The following is a 19,300-nucleotide window of genomic DNA, read 5'->3' as shown; positions in this document are numbered from 1 at the left end:
AGCACAGCATCATCTCTCGATTTCTCAAAAGATGTCGTACAAAAATGGACAAGAGCTTGTTTGATTTTATATAGAAAAAGGAAATCTCGTTTAAAAAAATGTAATGATTTACAAGCTCAGTGGTGGTTCATTTGATGGTTTAGACTCTGACACTGCATTCCACTTTTAAAATGAAGTGGATCAAAATGTACTTGAAAAATGGGAGGGAGGAACAAGACTTCTGGGGCGTGTCCTGAGGTGTGAAGACAGTGGCATAAGACCGTTTGATTCCTGTAGGTTGGGAGGTATGTTACTGTGCTTGTCCCACAGATGCTCGATCAGATTTGGATCTGGGGACTATGGAGACCTGGTTGATGCCCTCACGTCTTTGTCACATCCCTCAGGCTATTCCTGAGCAGTTTTTAGGGTTTGGCATGGTTTCATGATTTGGATATTTTGAGTTTATAGTGGATTTTGTTTTGGGGTTTCCTGTTCCTGTTTCTTGTTTTCCTTGTTTCCTGTTTTATTTTGTTTTTTTTAACTCCTCATGTGTCTCTGTGTCTCCCTGATTTGTTTCACTTGTGTTTTATCAGTCTTTCCTGCACTCCCCTGTTAGTCTCCCCTGCACACCTGCTCTGTTTCAGTCTTGTTTGCTCCTCCCTTGTATTCCCCGCCTCACTTTCATTTGCTGTCCAATCCCTATGTTTCCCTCCTCTTTCCTGTGTCCACCCAACTCAGGTGTTTGTTGTTGTATTGATTAGTTCCACATGTGTGTATATATACCTGTGTGTTTCCTTTTGTCAGTTAGTCTGTTGTACATGCAGATGTTTGCTCTGCAGTCAGTCCTGCCTATTGTTCCCTGCTGTATCCTGCAGTGTTCCTGCCCTGTTCTTCACCCAAGTTCTCTCCGTTATCTGGTTGGTTTCAGTTTAGTTTTTCTTTGTGTTTCATTTGTATTTTGCATTTTTGGATACCTGTTTGTTTTTTGGGTTTTTTGGGGTTTTTTTACACTTTCAGCATTGAAGCTTGCTTTTTGTTCGTACTCCTGGCTCCCTTTTGTGTTTGTGTGTTGTCCTGCTGCCATTTGGGAGTGTGCTGCCATGGGGGGATGTATTTGGTCTGTAACAGTGTTTCGGTGATGCATGTCAGGAGCCAAAGGTTTCCGAGCAAAGCATTGTATTATAACGAGATGATCAGTATTATCCACTTCATCCATCAGTGGTTTCAATGTTTTGGCTAATCGGTGTACGTTCTGCACCTGTGTGAGAGGCTCTGTGCCATAACTCTCCAGCCTGACACTGACCAATAGCTAACAGTTGGCCAAGTGCATCAGGGCTATAATTGTCACTTACTGTTTGTAAATATGCTCACCTGTAAAAGCCCAGTGCAGATTCACTCTTGTTTGGCGTTTTGCCTCTCTACATTTGCGTTTTTTCTCCAAGGTATCTGCTGCTTACGGTCTGTGATAACTAAGCCTGAAAGACTGCAGTTCATCAACTGGCCACTTGAGGCTGGCTCCAAAAGTCCCCATAGACCCACATGTTAAAATGCTTTATAGCAGAAATAAACATGTTGAGAGTCTGGTGTGGCATTATGACACACTGCTGGATGGCATGACTGCATCTGGTGCAGCAGTATGATGGGAAAGACATGGCATGAGATTAAAGGTATATTTGTATAGTATAACAAATACACACACACACACGCATATATACAAAGTAACACAAGTACTTTTAACATAATATACAGCCTAGTAATAGTCAAAACAGTCCAAACAAACATAGCCGTGACTAGTGCTAGCTGAATAAAATCTTACTTTATTAGAGGTAGAAGGGGACGGTGGGGATGTAGGCCAGAATGTGTGCTGGGATTAGAAATGAGGTCAGTGAAAGTACAGGTGTGCCCCAGAAAATTAGGGTCTTAACCACATACCACAGCTTAAAGCAGTGAGCATATGCACTGCACTTTCTGTCTCTAAATTTAGTCTGTGAAAACTGTTTATGTGCCTGTTAGTTTTGTCATCTGAATTTTATTATATCAAAAAGTATGCCTTGCATATGACTATATGTAAGCATTTACATCTCCATACTCTATATTATGATCAAGTTTTTGCCTGTCTTTCGTACTGTAATAACATTTGGGTGAGTGTTTTTCCTACTACTCTTCACAAAAAACGTTAGGATTGCAACCGCATGAGAAACTTCAGATTCTAACATAGACTCTTACATAATTATTTCTCCAATTTGTGATTTTATTTGAGATAAATTCAAGTGAAAATAATATTCCTGAGCATTTTAAGACTTTCTTTGTGCCACGTTATGGAATCACTTTTCCCACCTTCCGAGTAACTGTTCCTCTTCAAAAGGTTATAAAAGAAGACCAAAAAACTGACAAGCTGATTTAACTACTTTTCTCCATGTATTTCTCCTCATGTATCAATGTTTATTTGTTTTACTTACAGTGACCTGTAGCTACTGCTATTAGTGAGGACTAATTCCCTCTAATAATATCCCTCTCATGAAGACCTACTCACACACATGCATGCAAACAGACACACACTCACATGCATATATACACTTCAATACACATTACTCATTTATATTTTTCTGCTTTTAATGACTTTTTAAATTATTGTTATTGTTGTTGACACATACCACATATAAATGTATAATAGTTTGATCACATTTCTGTTGTCATGTCAATTTCTGTTCTCTTTTTTGTGTTTCTTGTAACATTATAACATTTTAACCCAAGCTGACTCGGTTTTCTGCTTCTCCTTGCACTGTCTACTATTTTTGCGTTGTCATTTTATTTTATTTTTTTAAATTGTGCAAAAATCACACAAAACACATGAAAACATATGTTATTTAAAGAAACCAACCTTCTCTGTCTTTGACTGTTAATGTAGACCACTAATTTAGCACTTAAAATAAAATAGTAAAATACTGCACTGCATCATGGCAAACTATCAGCTCTTAGTTGTAATGTAGTTCCTAAGTGGTTGACAATTCTGAGAAAACAAGCAGTTTCTGGTTAAATTAACAGAGCCAAACAGGAAACAGTCCCCTGCAGCTATATGTCCCCAGAAAAAGGTTGCACCACGTGTCGCCGCCTGCAAAAAGGTGTGAACAAACTCGAAGAACTCCAGGTTCTGGGTATTTTGTTTGTGGTTATACACAGAAAAAATTCCGGAAAGTAGAGAGGTTTGGTCAGCCTCATGACTTAATTTCTTATAGATTTTGATACACAAGATGCAAACTGGATATGTTCTGTTTTTATTTGTCTTTCCCATTTTCTTGGAGGGATGCTGTGTTGGAAACCATCAAACAGGTATGTCTTTCAGACTTAAATTGTATTTCAATATCACAGCTGAGACTGTGCTTTTTAGTGTGTGTTTAAACAGAAGCAAGCATGTAAACATAAATAGCCAGACCCAGACCTTTAAGCCTGAAAATGAAACAAAAACACCTCTCTCTCTAGTTCTTCAGCAGGATACTTCACACCAGTACTACAGAGCTGTGGAGGGGGAAATCTTCATGATGCCGTGCATAAAAACTGTGAGCTGGCGCACCGAGGTGTCGTGGTCCAAGATCGAAGACGGCGGAGGAGGAAATGAGGTCCCGCCCGTTGTCTGTGAAAGCGAGTTCATAACTGAAGCAAAACATTCTGGAAAGTACACACACAGGTCAGAAAAATAAACAAATCATATTTTATCTCTAAATCTAATGCATCTGAATACATTTTGAAATATTTAATGCCTTAAATTAATGTCTTTAAAACAAACTGTGTAATCAAACAGTTCATTTGTGTTTTTTTCTTTGTGATACTGCATTGGAGAAAATATCTTCTGGTGTAATAATTGTTTAAAATCTGTCTTACGACAACACTCACAGGCTGATATGTACATTGAAACAATAATAATGACAAAAAATTGTTTCTCAAGTCTTCAAGTTTCAAGACAACTCAAAAAAGTTCTAATAAGTAATTATGACCCCTTTTCCACCAAAACTGGCACGTGCACACAGTTCCTTTTTAAACCCAGGGTAACAGTCTAAAAATAGGCTATAGACTCATTTGCCATTTCCAGTAGACCATAGCCGTGTTAACAAGATACCAGGATGCCTTTCTGTTTGTTTTTTTCAGTGATGTGTCACGTTCTATGTCAGAGACAAGCTGAAAAACAGTTATGTAAACAGTAGAAAGCAGTATGGAGGCCAATGGAAATGTAACAGTGGTTACTTATTTTTATTTCTTACTGATTCAGTCTCTCTTTCAAACTCAGTGCAAACTCATTTTTGTGTGCTAAATTTCGAGGGGCTAAAATTAGACTATTCACACAGCGGTTGGATTTCAGTAACTGCAGATCAGAGTTGGAGCTGCTAAATACCCTTAACATCCACTGAGTCATTTGACCTAGATGTCTATGCAGATTGTAATCTTTGCCACTGAGCAAAAAGCCAGATGTCAACAGATGTAAGTGGGTTTTAGTGGGACAGGGGCTTTTGAGTCATTACCAAATGCAAGACTATTTAGATAATGCCTCATTCCCACTGCGCAAAAAACAGCCCTTACCTAATAACATCTGGCTTTTTAATGCAATGGGAATGCATTCCATCGGCATTCACACCTGGCTCAAATGACTCTGCAGTAGACATGGGTTTTTATTGCCTCCGGCTCCGATCAGCATTGATGGGAAAGCAACGCCTGGGTGAACAGGCTAATTTAAGCTCCACAACCGGTGCAATACAATGATGTGCTGTCTGTGTCCTCCGATGCAGCGCTAAAATACCCATCCAAACACATCTGCACTGAGTTTGAAAGGAGGACTTAATAAGTCAGTATATAAAGAGAAGAAACCACTGAAAAGTTTTCAAAGACCTGTGTTACTGCTGCTGTCTACAGTTTACCTGTTCTCCTGCCTGTCTGTGACGTCGCACACATCAACAAGACAATGTGCACTCACACACGCACAAACACACACACGCACACACACCAGCTGACTGAAAGGCAGACTCGCTGTCCAGCGGTACATTCAGTGGCAGTGAGAATACAGCCATTTAGCAGGTCCCATTGTGGTGGGAATGAGGTATAAGAAATAAATACTTTTTAGAAACAAATAGTAGGTGTAACATTCAAAAGCAAAATGACTAGGTGTGCCTTGGTTTGGTTTGTCTGCGACTCATTTGTACTTTGTGTACTCTTCTACAATGCAAAACATGACTTTTCCTGTCACTGGCTGTTTTTGAAATGATTCAAAGTGGAGACCTATCTGTTGCCCAGAAAATGAACTGTTATGGCTAATAATAAAGGCTACATACACATCTAAAGTTTAAGTGAGCTCAAGAGTTACTGTCAGAGCTGAGTTGCAAGTCTTTTTATGCTAACCAGTAGCACTATGGAGCAATGACTTGTGACCAGTGACCAGTGTGTAATTCCCCATAGACCCCTATGTTAAAATGCTCAATTGTGCAGCAGAAAGAAACATGTTTACAGCCTGGTGCAAAAAAAAAACAGTTTTCGTCTTTTTAGCTCATTTAAACATTCATGACAACTGTACAGGAGTGAATTCTGATTTAATTAAGGCTAAATGTCCACATAATTAAGGGTAAGGCCACTTTAGTGATAGTCTGTCTGCATGGCGTCACCACAGTCCAGAGTCCTGTATGGGTCTGATTTTCAAGTCTCACTACACAGCATCGACATGTTTGGCCTAATCTTGAATGTTCATGAACTCTAATAGAAGCAGTAGTTTGGTGGTATTGGGAATACACTAATGACAGATTAAAGATTTAATTCAATGATTATATTTTCACTTACAGTAACTTCTTAAACCCAAAATACTTTTATTTTTTACAAACTAATAAATAAATAAATAAAAAGGTTTTTCTAAGTATTAATATACATTACTTAAAGTCATTAATAGCAACTTTAAAAACATTTTTTTGGTACACTAAATAGGGAATTAGAATTTCTTCTTTGTGTAGACTGCATGTGATTGAACTTGTTTGCTGTCTAGTGGCAGCGAGTCGTTCCTTCATCTTCAGGTGGTGAAGAGAATCAGTCTGGGATGCTTTGAGCCTGAGGAGAGCCGTATGATGCTGACCGTGAGTGAAGGTGGGGTGATCTCATGCCCAGGTCTCAACTGTAGTGACAACACAGGTGTCATCTGGTACAAGGTAAAATACACAGCAGGATTATCCATCTCACAATGGGAACAGGAATCTCAGTGAAAAACTCGCAACTGGGTTTTCTTACAGGGTAACGAAGCTGTGTCTGAGCAGCACAGAACCTCCTGTCAGAGGAATGGACGGTTACATCTCTGCGAAGTCTATAAACAGGATACAGGTGTATATTTCTGTGATAGAAAAATGAATGATGGAGAAGTGAACTGGACATTCAGGAGGGCTGTTAACGTCACAGTTGTACGTAAGTGCTGGGTTTGTTTATCTGTTTTTTTTGTGTGTGTGTGTGTGTGTGTGTGTGTGTGTTAGAGTTTAACTATATGGGGGGTGGAAACTATCAAAAGACATGCACACCAGCACACCTGCCTTCCTAACTTGTGCTTCAGTGGTCATTGAGCAAAGTGTGGCACAACATCAAACACTTAAAAAACACTGTCAGAAAAAAATTGTAGTTATATTTACAGGCAGGTGTGGCGTAACAGTGTAGGGCTGAGTGAAGCTTATGCCGGCAGGTGCGAGGCTCTGATGCCTCACTTAAAACAAAACGTAACACTTCCACCTAATTCTTTGATGCACTCTTTGAGGAGGGCTGTATCTATGCAAATAGAGAGCATGAAAAACAAACTGACTGTTTGTTCTGCACCCTCTGTGAAGGGGTATAGTGCTATTTGTGCAAGTACCAGAGCACATCTCTGACACGCAAGCATGCATGCACAAGCACAATGGCTATAGTTTTGACAGTTTTATAACTGTGGTGGAAAGATGTAATTCTATTTATTTGCTCTATTTATTTATTTCACCAGTATTTAAAGCTTTTAAACATAATTCAGCTTTCCTTGGAATTCAAAGCAAAAATATTATTAATCAAAGCACTGGTTGTGGGAAATATATAAAAACAATGTGAATGTCTACACCTGAACATACAGTAGCCTAAGCCTGATAATATAATCCACTAAATAGTTATTTGAGACATATGATCAGTTAAAACTCATTATTGTGCAGGTCTTTGGTAATTTGTGTTGCTTTTAAAGTTCGTACAAAGAAAGAAATAAGCATTAGCTTAGAGGTTTTTTTCACACTTTTTACTTTTTTTCACAGATTCACATAATCTTGGTTTTGTATACGCTCACTTCTCTTTCCTTATCAGAAAACTGATTCATATCTGACTGCTAAGATAAAAACCACTGGGCTTCCTCCACAGCAGGATGGTTATCTATCAGCATAGTGTCTGCAATTACACTTTGCTGTGCAGGAAAGCAAGTTATGAAGGCAAAACTTTAAAATCAGATATTTAATTAAGTAACAACTTCTGTGGGCCACTGCTGTTATTTAAAAACCTACAAACAGTATTTCCCTACAAAGCCATCTCCCTCAACATTGCCACCCTTTGGTAACCACTTACAAAAAAAGAAAACTGCTTTTCTTAACAATATGTAAATCAGGTTAACCATTGGAGAAGCCACAACAATGATGGATTTTCGGGAAATTTGGACAGACATTCATATGCACCCCTCATATAGCATTTGGGGATCATTGAACTTTTTATTCAGTGCTATCATCAGGGCGAATTTGTGGCAAGTCCACAACTGGTTTAAGACCAAATACCTGCAAAACTATTTGTATCATCCTCAGTTGTATTTTGTGTTTGGAGCTAGTTAGGAAATGTTTGGGGTGTCATGACACTGTTTAGACGGCCCATTTAATTATGATTCAGTACATTTATTTGTGCATTGAAAGGAAATACGTGCAACAATATGTATTGTTTTTCACTTAGTTTCTGTTGAATTTTTTTCATTTAGATTACTCTCATCATATAAAGTGATTTTTCTTTCATGTGGATGATGCCGTGTGTCAAAATAAAACTCAGATCTGATTTACAGAGACTGTATGTTTATCAGACACATTGTTAAGAACATGGATTATAATACAGAACTGTGTGACTTTATCTCCCTGTCCAAACAGCTTCCCCAGAATGTGACCCTCCCAGCATTCACAGTCACAACAAGACAGAGGCAGTGGAGCTCGGTAAGTGTGCCCAAATGTGCTAATCCCACATCAATCTGAGTTAATAACTTGCATTATAATTGGCATGTTTTTGTACCTTTAGGTCAGTCTCACACTCTGGTGTGTGAAGTACAATTTCCTTTTGAGATCGTGTTTTCAGGGAAGGTGCAGTGGTACAGGAATTATGGTGGCAACATGGAGAATATGACTCGACTACACATGGAGGAGCAACAGTGAGTCCATGCAGTCCCTTTGAAAATGTTTTCTTTTGTCTTTTGTCTTTCATTGTGCAGCACCGGTGCTTACAAAGATTTTTGTAAAACTGCAAACATTATTTTTCACCTTGCATGATAAGTGTTCATTAAAAATGCACAGAAGCTGAAATTCTTTCCCTAACTCAGACAAGAGCGAGTGACATTTACAGCATATGAAGTCATAGGAAGAGCTATCATAGAAGAGGTGACTCTGCAACACTTGAACCACACATATACCTGCATCGCCAGCAATACTTTTGGAAACAGCAGCATCACCATCAAGCTTGAGGAGAAAATTAAAGGTAGTGTTTCTGTTGTCACCTCATTGTGTGTGTTGTGTTCATATACTTTTCAAAACATTGCTATGTTGTAGCTCAAATGAAAATCATCGCTCAGACTAAAAACATTTCATCCAGTGGGGTCAAATATGCAACCCAATCTAGTGAGCTCAGTGGCGATACATCTATGAGGAAACTTATCTCTGTTGCCATTTTCATAACATCCGTGTTCACACAGTCATGTCTACAAATCATTGGTGGCTGGATACATTAGGGTTAACCCTTGTGAAGGCCACAATTAAAGTTGCACTAACCAATATTTGTATATTTACAACTGATCAAACAATGATTCTTAAAGCTCTAGTTGGCAACGTTTATAAAAATAACCTTATGTCATATTGCCTGAAACTGTCACAATACCCACAGAACACAAGACAGGTGGTGATATGTGAAAAAAATCATATTTGTCTGCCTCCTTGTATTGCTTTAATTGGTTTTACTGCGCAGGAAGGGAATTAAGGGTCGAGGAGTCTCTAATGGAAGTGTTAGTCATTGTCAGACAAGACAACTACCTGTATAAATCTAGTTTAATGTGGATAAGGTAATTTTGTCAGGTACAAATATTTATATTCCTTATACTCCGATGCATTCACTAACACTCCTATCACCCGCTCACACACGTTTGCTTGACCACTCACACCATATGCTTACACATACACACATTGCCGTGTGAGAGCCACGCCACTCTTATAACACAATATAATCAATGAAGGCACAGACACACCTCCTAAGGGGAAAAAATACAGTGTATTTTGCCGCCCTACGCAAACCCCACAAACATCTGGGTCTCGCCGGGGGTCTCATTGGGCCTCTAACATAGTGGGGCAAACACTGCCTCTGCATCTGCTCTTTGAGTTCCAGAAGGCATGGACCATGATGTCAACACAAGCTCATGGCAACTAGTGCCGGGATATCAACAAACGCACATGCTGGCACGAATGGTTGGTTTAGGGAAAGAAAGCACAGGGAATGAAAAAACATCACATTCAGACAGGGAGCGAATACCAGACTCCCACATTAAACTCCTGGGTTTTTTGGACCCATCCACCGCCCCTCCCACTCATCCTATAGAAGCCCTCACACTTCTAATATGTCCTCACTGGCAGTGTTTCAACCTGACGCTGTCCTGCCGCCTTTCATACAGATGTGGCAGGTGCCATTCAGTTGTCCACTGGAGTATAATAGCATGGTCATGGGTTCTGTCTGCCTATGTTCTCACCTGACGCCATCCAGCGGCATTTCATGCAGACGCAAAAGGTGGCTTTCGCGTCCCGATCTTACGCCAAATAAAAAGCACTGTCAAAGTGGCAGTATTTTACATGTTCAGAATGAGAACAGGCTTGACAGGCAACGTTGGAAACATATTCTGAGGAAGGTGGTGGAAATGCAGAAAAAATAGAGCCAAAAGAAAAGTGAACACTGGACTTGCAGTAATCAGATGGACACAAACTGGACATTTATTGAATGCTATGTTGCTTTGTGTCTAATGGATGTTTAACTGCGAACAAGTTCACCATATCAACAGTATGAGGTGATATTATGTAAAATGTGTGTTTACAGCCCATTTCTGCTGCCTCCAAAGTCAATTATTGTTGCTTTAAAAAATAATATAATCTAATATGCTTTTTTTCCTGGGTTTCAGAAAAATGGCCATCACTGGTTGGGTATCCCATTGCGTCTTTGTTGCTGGTAGTTGGACTGGGAATCGTTTTGCATGTGAAATGGCTGGAAATACAGCTCATCTACAGATCCTACTTTCTACATGGAAAAGATGTTGGAGGTCAGAATGTAGACAAACACACATGCCTGGTGACTAAAATCAACATGACAATCTTACTACTAACTAACCTTGATCTAAGTGTTACTACAGCTGCATATAGAACAAAAATATGCACAAGAATCCAGGTTTCAGTTTCTAACATTTTGGTTTCAAAACTGTTTCTCACATCCATCACCACCACCAAACAGGTGAGAAAGAGTTTGATGTGTTTCTGTCGTGTGTGTGGAGCCCTTCTTCAGCACAGGTGGAGGGAGTTTTGACCTTTTCCTCCCAAAAAGGACCTGACACTGATGATGAAGGTAGGCCAACATGTTTAGTGGACATCTAGGTTTCATTTTCAGTTAATCACCACTGGTGGAAGAAGATCTTTTACATCAGCAGAAGTATAAATACTACAATGCAGAAATACTCCGTTACAAGTAAAAGTCAAAATTGTGCATTCAAATTTGTGCTTAAGTAAAAGTATGAAAGTGTTTGCATCAAAAAGTAAAAGTACTCATAATGCAGAATGGCCCATTTCAAAACGAAATTTATTATAGGATTGAATTCTAATTATTAATGCATTAATGTGTCAAAACCTTAATGTTGCAGCTGGTAAAGGTGGAGCTCATTCTTAATTACTTAATATACTAGTTGGTTGCGTAAACTGAAAATGAGCAAAAATAAAACAAAACAAAAAATGGGAGATTGGTAAACACATCGATAACGTAAATTAACAGTTACTTTAATTGGCAGCATGTTTGTCCTGTGTGGACCTGCTGGACACTGAGGAGGGTAAAGTCGCCCAGGGACCACTAGAAGTGCTGCTACCCAAAGTGTTAGAGGGCCGTTGGGGCTATAGGCTCTGTCTGCCTGAGAGGGACATTCTTCCTGGAGGAGGTCAGAGGATCAACTCTGTGTGTGCGTGTGTGTAAATGTGTGTGTGTTGACTGCAAATGATCATGATAATTCCCTTTGTGTATTACAGCATATACAAATGATGTGGTCCTTGCAATACAGAGAAGCCAAATCTTAATCTGTGTCCTGTCAGCTGACTACCTCTCCAACAGCAATGCTGTGTTTGAACTGGAATCGGCAGTCCAGGTAGGCCAATGTTTCAACAAGAGCTTAAGACTAATGCTGCATTCATGTCTTAATGAGTGTAGATAATGTTTTATCTATGTATTTCCAGCTTTACAACTGGGAAATTTTTCTGAAAGCTCCGACATGAGCCAGAAAAGTATATTAAGACATTTCCAGACCTGGAAAGGCCATTGCCTGCTTTTTCTGAACTTACTTGGCAACACAAACAATATTTACACTTTTACAGTTTTAGCCTAATGATTGAAGGAAAACGTTGGTACTTTTGATCCTGATCCTTTTTTTCCAATGTGAGTGATGGAGACAACAGTTTTTGAAATTGGTCCAAAATTGAGCGACTGCTTCAGCCAACAGCTGCTAAACACAATGTAAATGAATCCATGTGGGCAATTGTGCACCATCACTTTACACACATTAAAATTCTTTGTTTTTGCCACAGACAAACTCAGACTGTTATTAGAAGTGTCTGACAGCATTATGGAAAAGACCCTTCAGAGAATTTAAATGCTTTTCTTCACCTTTCGCTGGTCCAGTCTGTTTGTTAGTGTGCATAACTAAGTCTCGCTTGAAGAAAAGTCTTACCCTTAAATTTAAAGAGTAACTGAAACCCCAGACTACTTTTTTTCAGTGGAAAAGCAATATATATGGGTATTTATTGGTGTTGTTGATTGATTCAGGTCCTAATCTTCAAATCTGAGTGCAAATTATTACAATTCTACATATCGTGTATACATATACATAGAGACTGTCCTCTACAGGTTGAAACCTTGTTGTTGCACTTGAATGTTGCTATTAGTTATCTTCCACTACGGCAGACTGACTGCAAAAAGACACCCACCTAACTTTCAAATCCGCTAAATATTCAGCCACGACATCAAAAATATTTTAGATAACATTTAACTGAACTCTTTCCAACACTTCTCTCCCCAACTAACATTTCTGCCATTGTTTCTTCTGCAACAAGTTACCTTTGGCAAGATTTCAGAACAAGACTTCATCTTTACTAAGACTTGTTTACACACAGTTACAAACAGACCACATCAAGTGAAAATAAAGGAAAATGTTTCATTTCTCTGTAGGATCCTCTCCATAATCTTGATGGACACTTATGATAATAAACTGGGCCTGCCAGTGGCAAAAACAAGCATTTTAAATTATGTAAATTAATGGTGCGTTATTGCTTGTAGAGATACATTCCTGCATGATTCACTGCTGTGGCTGCAGCCCTCTCTCTCAATACTGGACTAACTTCAAAAATTGTTGTCTCCATCAGTCACTTCAACACAAAAATGTGTGTAAATGTGGTCCAGGTTAAAAAATACAAAAGTTTCCCAGATGGCATACACTTAATCACTGACACTTAGACAACCGCTTTTCTGACATTACTTTAACCTTTCCAATTATACTTCGTCTTTCCATCCAGCCACTATTTTCCATTTTGTTTGCAAGAAACTAATGTCTTCTTGGTGTGGGTTCCCAATAGTGTAAATCCTAAATTCAACTGTCACATAACCACAATGGTTTCATTTTAACAATTTACTGACATAAACTGAAACCAGTAGCTGTTTGAATGATAGGAAAGTCTGTCTTCAGAGTTCTAGTAAGTTGTTTTCCTTGATCATCAATCAACTTTTAATTCATTATTCATTATTATTATCCTTTCAGTTCACTTAAAAAAACACAATTCATCACTGCTGTGCTTTTTGGTCCATATTTTTAGGCTTTGCTGCAAAGCTCTACATTAAAACTCCTGCTAATATGGACCTGTAGAGCCTCAGCATCACTCATCCAGCCAGACCCCCCGCTGCCCACACTGGTCCAGAGAGCCTTGAAGGTGCTTCCGAGTCTGGACTGGACCTCAGGCAAACCGTCCAGAGCCACCAGCGATTTCTGGAGGTCTTTGAGGAGGTCCATGCCCAATCAGAATGTGAGACAGGTTTCACTCATGCAGGACAAATAACACACTTAAGACACCAAAAACATTTTTTCCTCACATGATGTACCGCCTATTTATTTTAGAGCACAGCTTGTATTTCTGCATTCTGCACACTGGAACTGTTTGCAGGCAAGACATGAACCAGTGTGTCAAGGTTATTTCCATGATGGCAGAGATGCCTAGTCATTATGTTTATTTTTATATATATGGGGGAAAGTCTTTTGCATCTCTCGGTATTGAGGCCTTTCTCAAACCATCCCCTACACCCTTCATCTAACCATTTCCACTCTTGTTTCCATGTTTGTGTTTGCTACATTAAGCACTGTTCCAAACCAACTAACAGGGAGTTGAAGTGCCCCTGGGATGACATTGTTTTGTAGGCTAACTAGTTCCCCCTTGAAAAAAAAGTGTTAATTTTGTTTAATGTGTTACAGGAACTTGCACTGACCAGATTACAGAGAGAAAAACGAGACATTTACAAAAGAAAAAGAAAAATATCGCCAATGAAACTCAGGACTAAGTTTTATTCCTATTTATGTATAGTTTATTTATTTATTTGCTTATTTATCGTTTCATTTATCTATTTTAACCGCAAAGGAATAATATAGCCTGCCAAAATGCCAGTACACAGTAATATAGCCTGCAGCCTTCTGCATTTCTGCGGCAGAGAGGGAAGTTTGTATTTATTCCTTACACCCTGATGGAGGATGCTTCAGTAAGCTGTGAAGGTGACTACAGAGTGACACTCCACGACAGAGGGGAAGTGGTTAGTGTGTGAAACATTTACTACCAAAGTGTTTATCACCTTTTTTCCACGTTTTGAAAAGAAATCACACCAATGTGCTCAGAGTTTAGAGGTTTAAATACTTACACAAGGAGGGTAATGTCATTCCAGGTTTCAGGGGGTTGACAAACAAACGTAATAACCTTATGAATGTTGTTAATGTAGCCGTTTTCGTATAGCAAAGTTGAGTTGTAGTTCATTATGGACTGTCAAAGCAGGCATGTCAACAACAAAAAAAACATTGATACCATACAGATTACCCAAAACCTTTATTTGACTGACTTTGAAATATGTACTTGAGAGTTGTCTGATAAAACAGGTCGTAGCAGTGGATATTACTGTGAAACTCAGAAACTCAGTTTATATTTTGAATCGAGGGGACTTTCAGTCAGGCACAGGGGGAATCACTGGGGTACAACATTTATCTGACAGAAAGGGATATTTCTGTATTGTGGGCTTTCTGATGTAAAAGTGGTGATAAAAAGAGTTTGTAAAAGTGTAACTTGTTTTTTAACCTCCTGTAAATTATTTGAGTGTTACCAGCACCCTGGTATACATGTGACAGCTGTCTTCACACAGGTGTCAAATAAAAACACGTTAGCAATCCTTCCATTGTGAACATTAAAAAGATCACAGCCACATGTTTCAGTTTCAGAGAAGCAAACAGAAATACAAAGCAAACCAGAAATACTGGCACAAACCTAAAACTAACAAAAACAATTTACCTATGAGGTGGCACAGCTGGTGAAAACAAAAGGGTTGTACATTGATGTTGAGAAACTAAATGAAACAAAACAATCCATCTGTACGTCTAATCTATGCCGCACGCACATGCACAGTAACATAACACTCACACACTCCAATTTGTCGATTAAAAAATAAAACATCACACTTCTATGTACATTTTTTACATAAAGATTTGACAAGCGACACTCAGATCTTGCTCAGGATCAAACCCAACCAGCTTCAGATAGGAACAAACATGTCAAAAAGGGGGCATGAGGGCTCTAAGATGCCAGATTTTCTCTTTACGCAGTTTAAACAATATTCTGGCTACTTTGTTTGTCCCATATCTCCAGCAGCCCTCTCTGCACCTCTCACCACAGAGGGTTTACACACCTCACACCTCTGGTACCTCTCAGTTAGCATCGGTCGGTAGTGGTAAGAAATGTAAATGTGATTTCAGTCACTGAGTATCATCGAAGACTTAAAGTATTCTTCAATGTCCCCAAAGTTGAGAAGTTATCAAAACAGAGGTTGCAGTGAAGAATAAATTGAGCCTTCTAAGATATCTTTGACACAAGGTTTAAACTATAGGAAATTATCAGTGAGTGACAAAAACTGTGGTAGTGATTTACAGTTTGTCTGCTTGGGCTTTCATCTTCCTCTCCCAAAGTTTTTGATGATCAGAGAAACCCTGCTTGCCCTTGTTAAAGGAATTTGGTCCCGCAGATGTTGGCGTCTCCCTGAAAAGATTGCACATTAGTCACTTCACAAATAGCTCACTGTGAAATGTACCATTTAATTGAAAAAGAGTCAAAGATTATTTATTTACTTTACATGTTTTACATCTGTTTCATTTATTTTATGTACTTTTATGGTGTTTTTATTGCATTTATTGCTTTTGATGTTTTTGGTTATATCATATTGACATTTTGCATCCTGAATTGTTTGTCCTCTTGTTTTAATTTTATCCAAACTCTACTCTAATATCATTTCACTTGTGTTCAGTAAGTCTGTTTGACTTTCTGTTGTTGTATTGCCTTTTGTGTATCCGATTTCTGCTTTTGCTTTGTTTATGAAAGCACTTTGTAAACGCTGTTTTTAAATGTGCTACATAACTTATTATTATTATTAAAAGATTAATGTTCTGATAAAATCTGATGAGAAAACTATAATAATATTTCATGTATATGTGTCTATATACCTGCCAATGTTCTTCATCCTCATTTTTGCTTCTGGAGGCATCTCCTCAGGTTCACTCTGCATGGCAAATGAAAGTTAAGGTAAGACTCTGCATTTGTTATTTAGGGATTTATACAACAATGAGATCACTCTGTGTGTGTGTGTGTGTGTGTGTGTGTGTGTGTGTGTGTGTTACATCTTACATCATCATCTTCATTAAAAACAGATGCCAGCCCTGGCTTTTTTGGTGGAACTGATGGTGCAGGCTCTTTGGGTTTCTAGAACAAATTGCAGATACAAAAATTAGGGAAACAGAAAGGTGTCGAACTTCTTCAATCTCCTTATAAAATGAACATAAAAGCTGGTTAAACTAATAAAAAGTGAGGATTTGCTGCTCTGATGTAAATGTTTAACCCTTTAAAACCTGGGAAAATGCATTGGATTTCATTAAAAACATGGCTTAAAAGGCAATGGCTACTTGGCAAGAGATGTCCCAGAAATTGCAAGAAATTAGGAAAAGGTGACATGAAGATGATTGGAAAATTAGTTTTTTCTAAAAAAAAGAGATTGAGAAATTATTATAAGTGAATAATAATAAAAATAAGGAAAATGTCCAGAAAACTACATTCAACTGTTATTAAATATTGTATTTATTTTGTTTGTCTTTCACTGTTTTTTTTTTGTTTGTTAACCATTTTTCTTTCTTTTTAAAAGAAAAAAGGATCAATTTCAGTTAATTTTCTGTGTTACGCAAAACTTTTTACTTCTTCCTTTGGTTTTAAAAGAAATCAAGCAATTTGCTCAGGTTTCAAAGGGTTTATTTCGTTATAACAATGGACTCATAGATAACTAATTATTCAAACACCATTTGCAGTGGCATTAAAACAGTGTGTGTTCAAACTTTTATAATGCATTGCATCACACTCACTGTTGCTCCAAGTTTGATAGATATGGGGTTGGACTTCTTCCCCATCTGACTGCTCATGCTAAAGCCTATTTTGGAGACTTTGCGGGGTGCTGGTGGGTCTGCTGAGGACTCGTCCTCATCCTCAGGTGTGAGATGCTGGGATGTGCGTTTGACTGCTGTCCCCTCTCCTCCCACAGTGCTACAAGAGACAGGCTTAGTTTTCACTCTGCCTCCCTCCTCCTCCGGCCCTGCTTGAGGCAAGACAACTCACCAAGGTGAACAACTGTTTCCTGGGAACTGGAGAATAATAATAAAAGCTATCACCTTTACCTGTGAGGCTAACGTTACGTTTCTAGTCCTTATCTGACATTAACTAAATGTAACTTCGGTTCTTACCATTTTACTTAGTGTTATAAAAGTCCACCTGTGCTCAGTTGTTCAAAAATAAACTACTAGATGAAATTTTGAAAATAAGGTGTTCAGAAGGAAAAAAATAAACTGATTCAGACATCAGATTAGATCACATAATCCAAACTTGGTTTTAATCTGGATCAAACCTTTACTTTTTGTTGTTAAAATTGAAATTTAATTCAAATAAAACAAAGAAGTGTGTTGTTAAAAGCATTTTAGTGGGATTGGGATACCTTTGATCCACAAAATCAGGATTAATGGTGGATTTTAGAGACAAAATAAAACAGAGCGTTTAAGTTGGTCCATACTATCATGTAGTAAATATACATTTATTTCTGTTTTGCACTTGATATGTTAGTGTCACAGTGATAAAGTAGACATTATGCTACCCACTAAACCTTTCAGTAAAGAAAAGTATAAAAAGGATTCTGTCCCAAATTAGCAAACAATATCAAACAAAATGTATTTGAACTTACAATTAACACTTTAATTAATTACACTGATCCGATCAAAAGTAGTGTCTAACGATTAAAACGATTGTTCAAAATATCCACAATGGATATGCGAATAAGAAAGTGAATCTGACAGGGGATGTTTGTATTGTTTTACATGTTTTTCTGTCACTTCAAATAGAAGCGAATATGCTGGATATTCTTCCTATGTACTTTTACATAGCCAGTAGCCTACATTGTGAAATTAATCCCTTTTTAGAGCACTGGTAATCCAGATTTGGTATCTTTAAGAGTTTGTATCTGGATCAGGATGATCCAATCAAATGTTGTTCTGAAAAAACTGATGCAAAAGTAAAAATGGGTTAGCTGATCCTGGACAGCAACACATCGGATTCCCAACTGCGGATCAATTTGATCCAGATAATTGTTTTGAACAACTGGGCCCTGGGTACTGTGTGTGCAGAAACCACCTTCATTATCAGGGGTTAAGTTAACCCATGAGTACTGTTTGTAGGGTGAGAGCACATCATTATAATAATAATAATAACGTTGTTATTAATGTGGTGTCAACCTGCGCTGACTAGTTTATGTTAGCTATTAGCACGCTAGCTAGGCTATCGAGAGACATGTCTGTTATACGCATTATTTGCTGTATTATCTGACTAATGCTAACGTTAGCAGTAAATTAAGCCCAATCGTTAATCTTATCTCCATAGCAAAATAGAAAACGTTAATACGACATAAACTTCGCATTAGCTTGAGCTAGCCAAAAACGTAGCTAACAGTAAGTTGTTTTAGTGAAGTTTTATTCCCTCTGTATAGCATTAGCTGGGGTCAGGTTTAATAGATAGGCAGTAAATCGAGCTAACGCTAAATGCTGCTGAATTTGTCAGACACAATATTGATGTTAAAACAGCACAAATATCACCTCCGTCGTCGCTGCCTCCTCTTCTGTTATGCTCGTAATCCGCCATGATTTATCAATCTGAAATATACCAGCTCAGGCCGCTGCTTTTATTCTGGCGCTGTGAGCCAAACAACACACCCTACACACACTGTTTATAACACACGAGGAAGAACTATAGCGTTTCACATATGTACACACACACACACACACACACACACACACACATATATATATATATATATATATAACTGATAACTGGTTAACGTCATGTCGAAACCCCAGTTATATTTTATCGCTCCATATTTTCTTCCATTTCCACACAGTTTTAGTTAAACTCTGGGAAAAGGGTTGTTTCTGTTGGTATATTAATCAGGGAGAGGA

The 19,300-nt window shown here is 38.3% G+C and overlaps 2 protein-coding genes across 3 annotated transcripts; one reads left to right on the top strand and one right to left on the bottom strand.

Annotated features, from left to right (window-relative positions):
- The first annotated feature begins 493 nt into the window (after positions 1-493).
- On the top strand, positions 494-14,943 carry LOC121947905 (interleukin-18 receptor accessory protein-like). 2 transcript variants are annotated; one of them, XM_042493093.2, is made up of 13 exons: positions 494-896; positions 3,282-3,309; positions 3,460-3,664; positions 5,996-6,155; positions 6,237-6,405; positions 8,124-8,186; positions 8,269-8,398; positions 8,567-8,721; positions 10,400-10,537; positions 10,726-10,836; positions 11,273-11,416; positions 11,505-11,620; positions 13,338-14,943. In XM_042493093.2, the coding sequence occupies exons 1-13, from the start codon at positions 747-749 to the stop codon at positions 13,575-13,577; spliced, it is 1,809 nt and encodes a 602-aa protein (XP_042349027.2). In that variant the 5' UTR covers positions 494-746; the 3' UTR covers positions 13,578-14,943. The 2 variants fall into 2 exon arrangements, with proteins under 2 accessions (XP_042349027.2, XP_087932619.1); XM_088076493.1 differs by lacking the exon at positions 494-896 and having other exon boundaries at positions 3,100-3,309.
- pcnp (PEST proteolytic signal containing nuclear protein) lies at positions 14,590-19,030 on the bottom strand. Its single transcript, XM_042493106.2, has 5 exons — positions 18,941-19,030; positions 17,171-17,397; positions 16,446-16,520; positions 16,265-16,320; positions 14,590-15,803 (listed from the first exon to the last, which is right to left on the bottom strand). The coding sequence occupies exons 1-5, from the start codon at positions 18,984-18,986 to the stop codon at positions 15,692-15,694; spliced, it is 516 nt and encodes a 171-aa protein (XP_042349040.1). The 5' UTR covers positions 18,987-19,030; the 3' UTR covers positions 14,590-15,691.
- Positions 19,031-19,300: the final 270 nt, after the last annotated feature.

The sequence above is a fragment of the Plectropomus leopardus genome, chromosome 1 (genome assembly GCF_026936395.1).
Source record: "Plectropomus leopardus strain MGB_pleo_1.0 chromosome 1, ASM2693639v1, whole genome shotgun sequence".
Taxonomy (NCBI): Eukaryota; Metazoa; Chordata; class Actinopteri; order Perciformes; family Serranidae; genus Plectropomus; species Plectropomus leopardus.
Note: the sequence above shows the minus strand (reverse complement) of the source record. Positions and strands in the feature narration are given on the sequence as shown.